This window comes from Oncorhynchus masou, chromosome 6, assembly GCF_036934945.1.
Source record: "Oncorhynchus masou masou isolate Uvic2021 chromosome 6, UVic_Omas_1.1, whole genome shotgun sequence".
Lineage (NCBI taxonomy): Eukaryota > Metazoa > Chordata > Actinopteri > Salmoniformes > Salmonidae > Oncorhynchus > Oncorhynchus masou.
Window position 1 is genome coordinate 61,872,323 of NC_088217.1, and position 15,361 is coordinate 61,887,683.

Genomic DNA, 15,361 nt, shown 5'->3' on the forward strand with positions numbered 1-15,361 from the left:
GAGTGACCAGATGACAGAAGTCACATTTAGGTGCCAGGTGTAACGGAGGCCATAGATGCTCCATATCCATTACTTTGAGTGTTTTATATAATATGACTAAATGTGTTGCAGGGGCAGTCAAGAAATGGAACAGCAATGCCACAGAACATGACATAAGCAGAGCTGTGGGAGACCACCTCAAAGTGATAAACTTCCATACCATGCACTATTGAGATATACTGAATGTATACTGTTTTTCATACCAAGATATGTGTTGCTTTTGCAAGAATCTCTTGATTGGTCAGTTCTTGGGTTTTGTTCAAATCAAGCTTTATTTATAAAGCACATTTCAGACATGGATGCAACACAATGGCTTCACAGGAGAAAAACTAATAAAAATAAACTGAAATATTCAGTACACAGGATAAAAAACAGAAGATTAACAACTGAAAGACTAATGAGTATTCTAAGGAAATGCAATTGATTAAAATATTAACAATTGGACACAACATCCAACCCAAAATCTAGTATTGTTTTAATACATTGTTTGTTGTTACGTTCCCCAACAAGAACACCTGAAAAGTCAATTAAATAGAAGAGGGAACTAACAACCACAACTAAACAGGTTTTAGGAGAGGTTCTGAAAGACACTATGGGGGTGTCCACTGGAAGTTGACTTGTAACAACAACTGGGACCTAAAAGACACCCACCATGAGACCCACTAAATCTGCCCAAGAGGAAAACAAAAAGAAAAACCCACACTAAACTTACAGACAGGAAGCAAACCAAAAAGGTGGAGACTCTCCACATCTATCAAAACAACTGGAGCACTGGGCCAGACACTCTTAAATAGAACCTGGACCAGCTCAGGTGAAACACCTTCCCACTAACGAGATGGACAAGCCAGCACAGGTGAAACACATACTGACTAACGAGATGACACCAATATGTGCACCCAAGACACATTTCAGTTGAATGCATTCAGTTGTACAATCAATCAATCAAATTTATTTATATAGCCCTTCTTACATCAGCTGATGTCACAAAGTGCTGTACAGAAACCCAATCTAAAACCCCAAACAGCAAGCAATGCAGGTGTAGAAGCACAGTTGCTAGGAAAAACTTCCTAGAAAGACCAGAACCTAGGAAGAAACTAAGAGAGGAACCAGGCTCTGAGGGGTGGCCAGTCCTCTTCTGGCCGTGCAGGGTTGAGATTATAACAGAACATGGCCAAGATGTTCAAATGTTCATAGATGAACAGCAGGGTCAAATAATAATAATCACAGTGGTTGTCGAGGGTGCAACAGGTCAACACCTCAGGAGTAAATGTCAGTTGGCTTTTCATAGTCGGAAGTTGTAGAGTATTTCCACAACTTCCATTTCACATAATCATCTACAATGTTTCACCTTCTACAATATAAACATGGTGTCTACTGACCGTCAACAATTAAAAACACATATCTGAATAATAATATACAATCGTATTATTTTTTTCTCCTTTTCCTTTCTAAAACTCTCGTGTTCCAAAAACTCACTAGCTTCTAGAACTCTCGTCTTCCTAAAACTCACTAGCTTTTAGAACTCGCGTCCCCTTGAACGAGCCCAAACAAAACTCATCTCCAATACGGAAAAGCATGCAGTCAAAATAAATTGTGATCCATGGTAACGCACTGGCTAAACGCAAACCACAAATATTTTTGACTGCCAACCCTTGAGATAAACAGCAAACAAGTTGTCCTTACCACAGACATGTCTGATTTCAAGAGGAAACCCCTGCGATATCCGTAGAAACTTTCCACCTCACTGTGGAGCTTCTCTTTCTTCTCAGGGTTCACTCAATAGGCATGTTGTTGGATATAAAAGCAGGGTAACAATGTCAATATAATTGCACCCCAAAATATCGTTGGTTGCATGATTAACTAGGATTACTAAATATTACATAATTGTAAATATCAAAACCAAATGTACACCCCTTTGTTAATATGTATTGGCAATAATGAACTTAATGGTGAGGCATGGAATAATTAAACATGTATCTTTTGTCCGGCTGGATGTTTGAAATATGAGGTGATTTGAGTCATGCTTCTTCAGTAGTGGAAAAAAGACAATTAGCACTTGAATGTTGTCAAGAAATACTGGAGTGATGTAAGATTGTTAATAAAATTTATTATATACCAATTTATTATACTGCGTCCATGTGTATTTATTTACTTATTTTAACAAGCGAGCTGACAAGTTAAAATCTGTCGTTCTGCACCTGAACAAGGCAGTTAACCCACTGTTCCCTGGTAGGCCGTCAATGTAAATAAGTCAGTTAAGAACTAATTCTGGCTTACAATGACGGCCCATCGCTCTAACCACTAGGCTACCTGCAAGTAAGATGAAATTAAGTTATTTTCAAGTCACTGAAAAAAAACTACCCTGAAAATACATATTTTCAACTTTCACTTTCAACCGAACTTATATTGGACATCGGGCATAGTCTTCTTGGGGGGGGGGGGGGTGTATGTGCTGTTGAAACTAACACAACTAAAAAAAAGATATCTCTTACCTCTCTGGTTAGAGGACAACCTGCAGAATACAGTCAGCTACAAGTTGAAATCAATAGAACAGGGGGCAAACATTTAGGCTTCTACAATTGTGACATCATTAAAATACTCCTACTACAATGTTAAAACATTCTACATTGTGACATGATTTCATTGATATCATGAAACAACTCCATGTATTTTCTGATGTTTGATCACGTAACTTTTATCAGAGTATCTCTTCCCACATTGATTACAGCTAAGACATTTCTCTCCTGTGTGTGTTCTGTGCCAGGCTGTTTAACTGAGGAAAACTCTTCCCACGTCAATTAGAGCAATACGATTTATATTCTGTGTGTGTTCTCTGGTGTATAGTCAGCTGCCCAGATGTAGCAAAACTCTTCACACATTGATTACAGCCATAAGGTTTCTCTCCTGTGTGTGTTCTCTGGTGTACTGTCAGACCTGTAGATGAAACAAAACTCTTTCCACATTGATTACAGCTATATGGTTTCTCTCCTGTGTGTGTTCTCTGGTGTACTGTCAGAAGGCTAGATGTAACAAAACTCTTCCCACATTGATCACAGCAAAAATACTTATCTCCTGTGTGTGTTCTCTGGTGTACTGTCAGATCACCAGATTGAACAAAACTCTTCCTACATTGGGTACAGCTAAAAGGTTTCTCTCCTGTGTGTGTTCTCTGGTGTATCTTCAGATGGCTCGATTGAACAAAACTCTTCCCACATTGATCACAGATATAGGGTTTCTCTCCTGTGTGTGTTCTCTGGTGTGATATCAGGTTGCTTAGCTGAGTAAAACCCTTCCCACATTGAGTACAGAGGAAAGGTTTCTCTCCTGTGTGTATTCTCTTGTGTAGAATCAGATTGCTAGACCTAGTAAAAATCTTCCCACATTCATCACAGCTATAAGGTTTCTCTCCTATGTGTGTTCTCTGGTGTGATATCAGGCTGCTTAGCTGAGTAAAACTCTTCCCACATTCAATACAGCTATAAGATTTCTCGCCTGTGTGTGTTCTCTGGTGTGATATCAGGCTGCTCAGCTGAGTAAAACTCTTCCCACATTGATCACAGCTAAAAGGTTTCTCTCCTGTGTGTATTCTCTGGTGTAGAGTCAGATTGCTAGAACTTGTCAAATTCTTCCCACATTCATCACAGCTATATAGGTTATCTCCTGTGTGTATTCTCTGGTGTACAGTCAGAAGGCCAGATAAAACAAATCTCTTCCCACATTGATCACAGCTATAAGATTTCTCTCCTGTGTGTATTCTCTGGTGTCGAGTAAGATTGCTAGATCTAGTAAAACTCTTCCTACATTCATCACAGCTGTACGGTTTCTCTCCTGTGTGTGTTTTCTGGTGTGATATCAGGCTGCTTAGCTGAGCAAAACTCTTCCCACATTGATCACAGCTATATGGTTTCTCTCCTGTGTGTGTTCTCTGGTGTAGAGTCAGGTTTCTAGACGTAGTAAAAATCTTCCCACATTCATCACAGCTATACGGTTTCTCTCCTGTGTGTGTTCTCTGGTGTGATATCAGACTGGTTGAATGACTAAAACTTATCCCACATTGAGTACAGCTATAAGGTTTCTCTCCTGTGTGTGTTCTCTGGTGTATCTTCAGATGTCCATATTGAACAAAACTCTTCCCACATTGATCACAGCTGTGAGGTTTCTCTCCTGTGTGGATTCTCTGATGAATTTGAATGCCTGATGAGGAGGTGAATCTCTTCCCACAGTCAGAGCAGCAGTGAGTTCTCTTCCCTGTAGATCTCTGCTGGTGTTTCTTGTGATGTTCTGATCTGGAGAGACTCTTCTCTGCCTTGTCAGCATCATGATGTTGATGATGCTCCCCAGAGGACCCACGGTAGTCCCGTCTCTCTCCTGTGTGAACAACAAAGTCAGACAGATGGTTAAAGGCCCACAACAGCAGAATCCACGGTAAAAGGTGATGCCAACGGCGTAGCCATGATGTTGTACAACAATTGATATCTAATGAATGTTAAAATTATTTGACAATTGTCTTAAAATGAGCAACAATAGTCACATTTTGTTTTGTTTTCACATCAGTAGTAACATCAATGATTGGTGGCTAGAAATAAGTTCTTAAATTTGTTGAAACCCTAAGCAATGTGCCAGACGACTTTTGGTCTCCAATATAGGCCACTTTCTGTGTTTGCTAAAATTGCGGCATGAGGGCAAAGCACACACAATTTGGTTGCAGAAACCCCTCCCTGCTAATGAGGAAACCACTAGTTAGTCATGACTGTCCTGGTCAGGTCAGGTTACCGGAGACCACAATCCGACAGAGAGATCTCCCCACCAGAGGAGAAGAGAATAAGGGGTATGAAGATGGGGGGGTTTGACACCTCATGCCCATTGTAAATCTAAGACAGCAGACAAAATTACTTTGTCCTCTCACTATGAAGAACCGGCCTCAACATTAAACATGCAATAAATGGACTTTTGGGACAATGAGTTTCGTCAGCCACAATGGTGGTTATGGCGAAAGATGGAATATGAAAATTAATGTCATTTTTGTTTTGTTATTAAAAGTTAAAGGACGACATAACGAAAACAGTGTCACTTTAAGAGTTGTCCTGGTATATGCTTGATGTTTATACATTGTACATTGGGTGGAAAATGTCCAAATCAAAGAGAATGTTTTGGTAAAGATGAAATGTAAAATTGGATATGGAACTAGGTATACGGCGTAAACGCCCACTTCTGACCCGAGGGTATAAGACATGTGAGTTAAGAATTAACATGCTAAACTAAGTGACCCGAGCTGCAGCCAAGGTCTGAGTACTCAACGAACCCAAAATGCAACGAGGTTGAAGACAAAGGAACCTTCTACCAAATCCATGCTACGGATGAGTAGCTGCGTCTAAGAGGGTGAATTCAAGCAGGACTACCCGGTCACCACTCTCCATTGAATCGTGTCTCTACACTGCTTTCAGACCACGACGACAAGGACAACCAGAGAGTTACACCAGAGAAGTGAAACATCCGAGGAACCAGGTCCACGCGGAGACCCTCCACCGGAGACCTTCAACACGTAATTACAACATTATATTCTGACCCATAAGAGCGGAAGTTCGGGGCAAAGTTAGGGTTCAAATAAGCATAGCTGACAAATGCACCCAAATGTATATTTCTCTCGTGTACTTTCTCTTTTAAATCCCCATTTTGGGTAACACGCTTCATCGTGTGTTGGCCCGTTGTACTAAGTTCTAATCAATAGCCTAGACTGTGTTTTGTGTATGTGTATCTTATATTATCATTTTGGCTTGCTAGTAAATAAATAATCAACTAAAATTGGTGTGGTACGGACTCATTGGTGGGACTCGGGTTTGTGCAGATTGGCGGATTATGCGACGTTCAGAATGAGGAAATTGATTAATTAGCGACAGTAAAATCGACATTCTGAAATTCTTTGAGTAAATTTTGGGAATAGAAACTCAATAAAACTAATTTTCCCATGGTGCCCCAGGTTAATGAGTTAATATTTGCCCGACTAATTTAATCACTCAATTATAAAACGTTAATCATTCGATGAGCAGCAGTCGTCACATTAACTGATACAACGTCACGGCATTATGGATGTAGTGTATCTGGTTGCAGAAACTCCTCCCTGCTAATGAGGAAACCACTAGTTATTGATGTAGTATATCTGGTAATGAGGAAACCGCTAGTTATGGATGTAGTGTATCTGGTAATGAGGAAACCACTAGTTCCGGATGTAGTATATCTGGTAACGAGGAAACCGCTAGTTATGGATGTAGTATATCTGGTAATGAGGAAACCACTAGTTATGGATGTAGTATATCTACTAATGAGGAAACCACTAGTTATGGATGGAGTATATCTGCTAATGAGGAAACCACTAGTTACGGATGTAGTATATCTGGTAATGAGGAAACCACTAGTTATGGATGTAGTATATCTGCCTGGACCAAAGATTTTAGTTTTTCACAATGTATTATGAATATTACAGTGCAAGATCAGGAGTGCTACTCAAGGAAACTCACATTAAGCTCTGTGTCTATTCACTAATTCACCACCGTGGGGGAAAACTCAGGGGAGTTCTCATAGGGTGATAGCAAAAATAGCCTCCATTTCCAGGTTGCTCATGAGAGCATTTCACATTACTTTTGGATTATAATTGGAAGGTTCGTTCGAATCTCCTGCTGAGTTTGTGTTTAACAAATTTGCCCATAACTTCAGCTAACAACAACATAGCCCTACTGTAGTACCCATAACTTCACCTAAAAACAACATAGACCTACTATAGGACCCATAACGTCACCTAACAATCACATAGACCTACTATAGGACCCATAGCTTTTCATTTGACCTTTATTTAACCGGGCAAGTCAGTTAAGAACAAATTCTTATTTACAATGACGGCCTAGGAACAGTGCTGCCTTGCTCAGGGGCAGAACGACAGATTTTTACCTTGTCAGCTAGGGATTCAATAAACTTTTGGTTCCTGGCCCAACGCTCTAACCACTACCTGCCGACCCACTTCAACTAACAATAACATAGACCAACAGTAGGAGCCAAAATTTCACCTTACAACAACATAGACCTATCATTTAATATTTCAGGTGAAACATGGAAACTAAAATTTCTTTGTCATGACATAGCATAACCTGATCACCAGACTAGGCTACTCTGTAATGTGTTGTCATTCTAAATACCCTGAATAAAGGAACATAGCTCTGTGTGTTGTACAATAGCCTATCCATCAAGGAACAGTTCTCTACACATTAGGAACAAAGTATCTCTGTGTCCAAACAGACTAACAAGACCCTACTGTAAATCAAGCACACAATAACACATTATAAAACATCAATTTGTTAGGGATGTTGGATCCAACGTGGAGCACGGCATAACTGTCTTTACCAGAGTAATGAATGAAGAAGCACTTTGGTTGTTGTTGCATGGGGGCGGCAGGGTAGCCTAGTGGTTAGAGCGTTGGACTAGTAACCGGAAGGTTGTCAGTTCAAACCCCTGAGCTGACAAGGTACAAATCTGTCGTTCTGCCCCTGAACAGGCAGTTAACCCACTGTTCCCAGGCCGTCATTGAAAATAAGAATGTGTAACTGACTTGCCTGGTTAAATAAAGATGTTTGTCATTTGACTGTCATTCAGAAAAGTATTTCCTGGCTCAGCTGATGATAGTTGAACATGTAACTGTAACTAAACAGCTACAGTGTTAAGTATCATGTGTAATTATTGAAGAACCACGATAATGACAGTATCGATTTGGGTGTTAAAGTTAAGGTGACTCTCGGGTTAGAACTTAGAATTTAGCAAATTCTGAAATTATTTAGGATGTCTGTGCCCATGTAAACTGTTTTCCCTGCGCATCAAATCAAATTTTATTTGTCACATACACATGGTTAGCACATGGTTAATGCGAGTGTAGCAAAATGCTTGTGCTTCTCGTTCCGACAATTTCAAAACTACTGTCTTATACACAAGTGTAAGGGGATAAAGAATATGAACATAAAGATATATGAATGAGTGATGGTACAGAGCAGCATAGGCAAGATACAGTAGATGGTATCAAGTACAGTATATACATATGAGATGAGTATGTAAACAAAGTGGCATGGTTAAAGTGGCTGGTGATACATGTATTACATAAAGATGCAGTAGATGATATAGAGTACAGTATATACGTATACATATGAGATGAATAATGTAGGGTATGTAAACATTATATTAGGTAGCATTGTTTAAAGTGGCTAGCGAAATATTTTACATTATTTCCCATCAATTCCATTATTAAAGTGGCTGGAGTTGAGTCAGTGTGTTGGCAGCAGCCACTCAATGTTAGTGGTTGCTGTTTAACAGTCTGATGGCCTTGAGATAGAAGCTGTTTTTCAGTCTCTCGGTCCCAGCTTTGATGCACCTGTACTGACCTCGCCTTCTGGATGATAGTGGGGTGAACAAGCAGTGGCTCGGGTGGTTGATGTCCTTGATGATCTTTATGGCCTTCCTGTAACATCGGGTGGTGTAGGTGTCCTGGAGGGCAGGTAGTTTGCCCCCGGTGATGCGTTGTGCAGACCTCACTACCCTCTGGAGAACCTTACTGTTGTGGGCGGAGCAGTTGCCGTACCAGGCGGTGATACAGCCCGCCAGGATGCTCTCGATTGTGCATCTGTAGAGGTTTGTGAGTGCTTTTGGTGACAAGCCAAATTTTTTCAACCTCCTGAGGTTGAAGAGGCGCTGCTGTGCCTTCTTCACGATGCTGTCTGTGTGGGTGGACCAATTCAGTTTGTCTGTGATGTGTATGCCAAGGAACTTACTACCCTCTCCACTACTGTTCCATCGATGTGGATAGGGGGGTCGTGGGTGAACAAGGAGTACAGGAGAGGGCTCAGAACGCACCCTTGTGGGGCCCCAGTGTTGAGGATCAGCGGGGTGGAGATGTTGTTGCCTACCCTCACCACCTGGGGGCGGCCCGTCAGGAAGTCCAGTACCCAGTTGCACAGGGCGGGGTCGAGACCCAGAGTCTCGAGCTTGATGACGAGATTGGAGGGTACTATGGTGTTGAATGCCGAGCTGTAGTCGATGAACAGCATTCTCACATAGGTATTCCTCTTGTCCAGATGGGTTAGGGCAGTGTGCAGTGTGGTTGAGATTGCATCGTCTGTGGACCTATTTGGGCGGTCAGCAAATTGGAGTGGGTCTAGGGTGTCAGGTAGGGTGGAGGTGATATGGTCCTTGACTAGTCTCTCAAAGCACTTCATGATGATGGAAGTGAGTGCTACGGGGCGGTAGTCGTTTAGCTCAGTTACCTTAGCTTTCTTGGGAACTGGAACAATGGTGGCCCTCTTGAAGCATGTGGGAACAGCAGACTGGTATAGGGATTGATTGAATATATCCATAAACACACCAGCCAGCTGGTCTGCGCATGCTCTGAGGGTGCGGCTGGGGATGCCGTCTGGGCCTGCAGCCTTGCGAGGGTTAACACGTTTAAATGTTTTACTCACCTCGGCTGCAGTGAAGGAGAGTCCGCATGTTTTCGTTGGAGGCCGTGTCAGTGGCACTGTATTGTCCTCAAAGCGGGCAAAAAAGTTATTTTGTCTGCCTGGGAGCAGGACATCCTGGTCCGTGACTGGGCTGGTTTTCTTTTTGTAGTCCGTGATTGACTGTAGACCCTGCCACATACCTCTTGTGTCTGAGCTGTTGAATTGAGATTCTACTTTGTCTCTATACTGATGCTTAGCTTGTTTGATAGCCTTGCGGAGGGAATACCTGCACTGTTTGTATTCGGTCATGTTTCCAGTCACCTTGCCCTGATTAAAAGCAGTGGTTCGCGCTTTCAGTTTCACGCGAATGCTGCCATCAATCCACAGTTTCTGGTTTGGGAATGTTTTAATTGTTGCTATGGGAACGACATCTTCAACGCACGTTCTAATGAACTCGCACACCGAATCAGCGTATTAGTCAATGTTGTTGTCTGACGCAATATGAAACATATCCCAGTCCACGTGATGGAAGCAGTCTTGGAGTGTGGAATCAGATTGGTCGGACCAGCGTTGGACAGACCTCAGCGTGGGAGCTTCTTGTTTTAGTTTCTGTCTGTAGGCAGGGATCAGCAAAATGGAGTCGTGGTCAGCTTTTCCGAAAGGAGGGCGGGGCAGGGCCTTATATGCGTCGCGGAAGTTAGAATAACAATGATCCAAGGTTTTGCAAGCCCTGGTTGCGCATCGATATGCTGATACAATTTAGGGAGTCTTGTTTTCAGATTAGCCTTGTTAAAATCCCCAGCTACAATGAATGCAGCCTCAGGATGTATGGATTCCAGTTTGCAAAGAGTCAAATAAAGTTTGTTCAGAGCCATCGATGTGTCTGCTTGGGGGGGAATATATACGGCTGTGATTATAATCGAAGAGAATTATCTTGGTAGATAATGCGGTCGACATTTGATTGTGAGGAATTCTAAATCAGGTGAACAGAAGGATTTGAGTTCCTTTATGTTTCTGTGATCACACCACGTCTCGTTAGCCATAAGGCATACGCCCCGCCCCTCTTCTTACCAGAAAGATGCTTGTTTCTGTCGGCGGGATGCGTGGAGAAACCCGCTGGCTGCACCAACTCTGATAGCATCTCTCCAGTGAGCCATGTTTCCGTGAAGCAAAGAACGTTAGTCTTTGATGTCCCTCTGGAATGCTCCCCTTGCTCGGATTTTATCAACCTTGTTGTCAAGAGACTGGACATTTGCGAGAAGAATGCTAGGGAGTGGTGCACGATAAGACCGCCTCGTTTCACTCTTTTACGGAGTCGTTTTTTTGGGTCGCCCGCTGGGATCCATTCCGTTGTCCTGGGTGAAAGGCAGAACACAGGATCCGCTTTGCGAAAGTTATATTCTTGGTTGTACTGATGGTGAGTTGACGCTGATCTTATATTCAGCAGTTCTTCTCGACTGTATGTAATAAAACCTAAGATGACCTGGGGTACTAATGTAAGAAATAACACGTAAAAAAAACAAAAAACTGCATAGTTTCCTAGGAACGCGAACCGTGGCGGCCATCTCTGTCGTCGCCGGAAGTCGGAGACACTAAATGTGACGTAGTTAGAGAGCATGTCAGAATACAAAAAACTGTCCCACAGCATAGCATAGTCACTCCCCTTTATGTAAATGATTAATACCCTTTAGCCTTGGCCACCCTTATCTTTATGCTTAGTTTCCATTCTCTGATTGGCTCAGACATTAGGGCATAGATTCTATTAGTGGCGTGACCATTGCAATGACACAAAAATAAACAGACATGCACACTCCTATTGCAGGTGCCTATAACTGATTAACCAATGTTCCTGTCCAAAGGCCTTCACAAGTCCAGACCTATGGTGCTTACAAATGATTAACCAATGTTCCTGTCCAAAGGCTTTCACAAGACCCAGAATGACCAGGTGTGTTGATCCAGCTTTGCACAATCACATATGTCTAATGGTTAACTATATTGATTCTGCTACCTACTTCTAAGAAAACAGTACAGATACTAGACAATTATAAAGGTACTGGAAAATGTCCAATAAACTCCAGGAATTTAAAATAGGAATGGGGTTTCCCTAATGCTGGGGGAACACCAGTAAGCTTCATTCACTGGAAGTTATGCATGCCAGCCAACGGTAGTCAATGTTGGCCTCCCATGTGGCTTGGATAGGATATAGTGCTTGAGGTGTCACTACAGACCCTGATTAAATTGTAATGGTATGAATAAAATTGGCTGAATATTATACAATGACTTATAAACAGCTCTAACAATTTGAATCCCACAGGAAATCTACACTGGCAATTCTAGAATGTACTATATATCCCAGAAACCTGGTTAAACTCTCATTATGACATCATGGATGAATTCTAGAATATACTATTTTGCCTAGAAACCTGGTTAAACTATCATTATGACATCATGGATGAATTCTAGAATATACTATATAGCCAAGAAACCTGGTTAAACTATCATTATGACATCATGGATGGCCAGTCCTTGTATTCATAGTGTAGTGACTTCAGGGGATAGCCCTGAGCTGAACTCAAACCTGGGTCCAGCGACTGTCAAGTCAACTAACCCTAACCCTTATAACTGTTACGCCAAGTTGTCTGAACTTCTTGACGAGGTCGCTAGGTGTTGGGTTACGGTGGCTACAATAGCTTTCTCTATGAATTTGAGAGTGGTTACATTTCTCCAGCCCCCATCCTTCAGCTGTTTACCAAACAAAGTCTCTGGGCAGCCATTTTGTTCTGTTTAAATCCTAGGTTGTCCCTTTAAAAAAGCACCATCAACCAATCTGCAGTTTAAACAATAACAAAGCTGTAATTCCACCACTGTTTTGGTAATAAGATGATGATGGGACTGGAGAAATGTAACTACTCTCAAATTCATAGACAGAGACCTAAAGGTTGCAAGGATTGACCATCCATGATATCAACATTATAGTTTTAACCATGTTGAGGCTATACAGTGCTGGTTTACATTGTTTCTAAACATTGGATTAAAAAAAGCTTATTTGGGGTTTTGATGGGGTACAACAGTTGAACTAAGCTCATGAGGCATGTGTTATATTCTTCAAGAATCAATGGCTATAAAAAAAATAATAAAAAAAGTCAAAATATGGATGTTGTAATTACAGATTTCTCCTTTAACACCATACATCAGTTCAACAACTGCAGAGTTTGTGCCTCTGTATTTAAGACAGTACTTACTAGTGTTAATCAGGGAACGGTTTCTCAAAACCATCTTATTGCTAAGTTCACCGTTAGAACCATTGGATGCCTTAAGATGCGTTTGGGAAACCGGGCCCAGATATCCAGTTTCCTCCTCTCCCTTTTTCGATGTGACAGTCATCTCCTCATCCTCCTCTTTTCCTTCCTCCCTCTCCTCCTCTTTCACTCTGAACGCATCTTCCTCTTCTTTCACTGAAACGTCTTTATCTTCTTCTTTCACTGTAACAGCCTCACCCTCTACTTGTTTTTGTAATGTAACAGCCTCCTCTTCCTCCTCCTCTTTCACCAGAGCTTCTTTCTCCGTACAGCAGATCTCATCTTCTTCAGCAGGAGGAGAGTAGCTTAGTGAATTCATGGTCGGAGATGTTAGCTAGCTATGCTAATGCTAACTTAACCAGTCTACTAGCTGAATAATAACAACACCATAAATATGAACTTAAATCGGATAACTAACTAGACGACAGACGTTGTTTTAAAACACAGTGACTAAAGAGCTTTATTGGTTCAGCTATGTCGTCTAGCAAGCTTCCGAAGTGGCTGACTAACTGTTGCTGCTGCTGTTCAAAGAAGCGTTCAGTCCACTAGATTATACGTCACACAGCAAGTATTGCCTTAAAGTCTCATACCGCCATCTGCTGACGGGAGTGGGTAATGCAGTTTAGTAAAACGTATATTTTATTTTCAGACAAAAAGTTAAAGGGTAGGAATCAGGGACTTCGCTAGAACTAAAATATTGATTACCCCCCCCCCCCTAAATAAATCCGTCAATATATTTAGTCTGTGATTGATCGTTTTCGTCAACCTCTCCATCGCATCGTAAACGTTCTGCACTAGGACCGGGGGAGGCTGCTGCTGCACAAGTGACTGTTAAGACTTTATTCAGCAAAGATGGCGGACAGAAATACTGGGAGAGAGGGGTACGCCTACACAGAACTGACCTGGATCAAAGATGGCAGACTGAAATACTAGGAGAGAGGGGTACCCCGACACAGAACTGAACTGGATCAAAGATGGCAGAGAAATACTATGAGAGAGGGGAACCCCTACACAGAACTGAACTGGATCAAAGATTACAGAAATACTAGGATGGAAGCAAATGTAAGGAATTATAACGTGATAACTAATCATGCAAAAAAAATATGTACAGTTGACAGGAATGTTAGTTAATGTAGAGACAAATTATTATGCTTAAAAAAATCATAGTACATTTACGAAAATCGTGATTTAGCCAGCGAGCTGACTAGCTAACATTAGCCAGCTATCTGGCTAGATTTATGGCTGTTGTGACATGAGTATGAAATTGTAATTCTGGTTGTTTTAGGGACTCTTGAAACAACCAGCAAACCAGGCTGTCGTTTTGTGAAACAGTGGATGTATAGAATCTAGCTAGCTGAAGAATTTACTGCAAATTGAATGTACAATTGTGTAAGCTTGCCTTGCTGATATTTGCCATGCAGATAGATGAAATCACGTAGCTCGCTATGTTATTGCTTATTGTGCAGTGGATGATTGAAATCTCTGTATGCCTATGGATGTGCTAGCTATCGAGCCGATCCGTGTATGGACCCAAATGTTTGGTATACATTCAGAACCTAGCTATGAACCTCAGCTATCATAGCCAGTTGTATCAACTTCAAAACAGCCTGAATGACATTACTGAAGAATATAATATCGCGTTGTGCCAAGGATGCAAGTCGTATATAGATGTAGTTATTACCATGCATGAGATCCCCACATTGTAGCCTGTACATTTAATATATTCACTGGTCATGTACTCTACCTTGGCAAATAAAGGTGCAGTTTAGGTATGCATGTCTTTGCGATTATTTTTCAGTCATATCCAATACCAGGAGCATCAAATTCCAGTCTTTGAATGACGCTGTGTCTGCATGTATGTATTACAATTATACACTTCAACAGTGTTTACCAATCTTGGTCCTGGGGCACCAATGGTTACACATTGTAACTAATAGACTAGAAACAGGATTTAACAAGATAATTCATATATACAGAAATATAATATTAAAAAACAGTACACTACACTTCCTATGCATCATGTAAATACTCTAACACCGGTTCATCTCAATGTCTAATTCCTTCATCTGCATTGATCTGATAAACACAGGATAGGTGGAGTATTTCATCACATTACACTTCATTTCAACCAGTAGAGAATGTGAAACACTTTATTGAAAAGCTCATTATCCAAGTGTTATAAATACAAGTTCAATCTGTACTTCAATGCACATCTGTTGTGCATTATAAAGAGAGAGGTGTTAAAGACAGAAAGGGAAAGAGAAAAGCACATAGGAGCAGGGAAGGCGGCACATGATTAATGAATCACAGTGCTACCTAAATATTCTCTGAGTTCATCACAATTACATAATAGTGTCTCGAGTCGGTACAAAGGTTATCTTAAGTGGGTGAGGTGGCGATGATGGGACTGGGGTTTGGCATCCTCTTACATCAAAACAGACGAGACAGACGGAGAGAGAGACTATGTTTAAGCCTTGTGTTTTTAGTTATTATTCTAACATTGTTAGTCATCAATCAGGAGGTGAAATTCAAAAAACTGACCTTGGATCATTA

General features: G+C 41.3%; 1 protein-coding gene across 1 annotated transcript; it reads right to left on the minus strand.

The window, feature by feature from the left end:
* Positions 1 to 292: 292 nt before the first annotated feature.
* On the minus strand, positions 293 to 13,340 carry LOC135542377 (zinc finger protein 883-like). The gene is made up of 2 exons (XM_064969302.1): positions 12,752 to 13,340; positions 293 to 4,407 (listed from the first exon to the last, which is right to left on the minus strand). Exons 1-2 carry the CDS (start codon positions 13,125 to 13,127, stop codon positions 2,834 to 2,836), a joined length of 1,950 nt encoding a protein of 649 aa, XP_064825374.1. The 5' UTR covers positions 13,128 to 13,340; the 3' UTR covers positions 293 to 2,833.
* Positions 13,341 to 15,361: the final 2,021 nt, after the last annotated feature.

Bases quoted from the DNA above. Each gene is read 5' to 3' on its own strand.
- LOC135542377 (XM_064969302.1), bottom strand. From the start codon at position 13,127: ATGAATTCACTAAGCTACTCTCCTCCTGCTGAAGAAGATGAGATCTGC. The intron at 4,408-12,751 runs GTAAGTACTGTC...TTGTTCACACAG, and splicing joins CCGTTCCCTGATTAACACTA to GAGAGAGACGGGACTACCGT.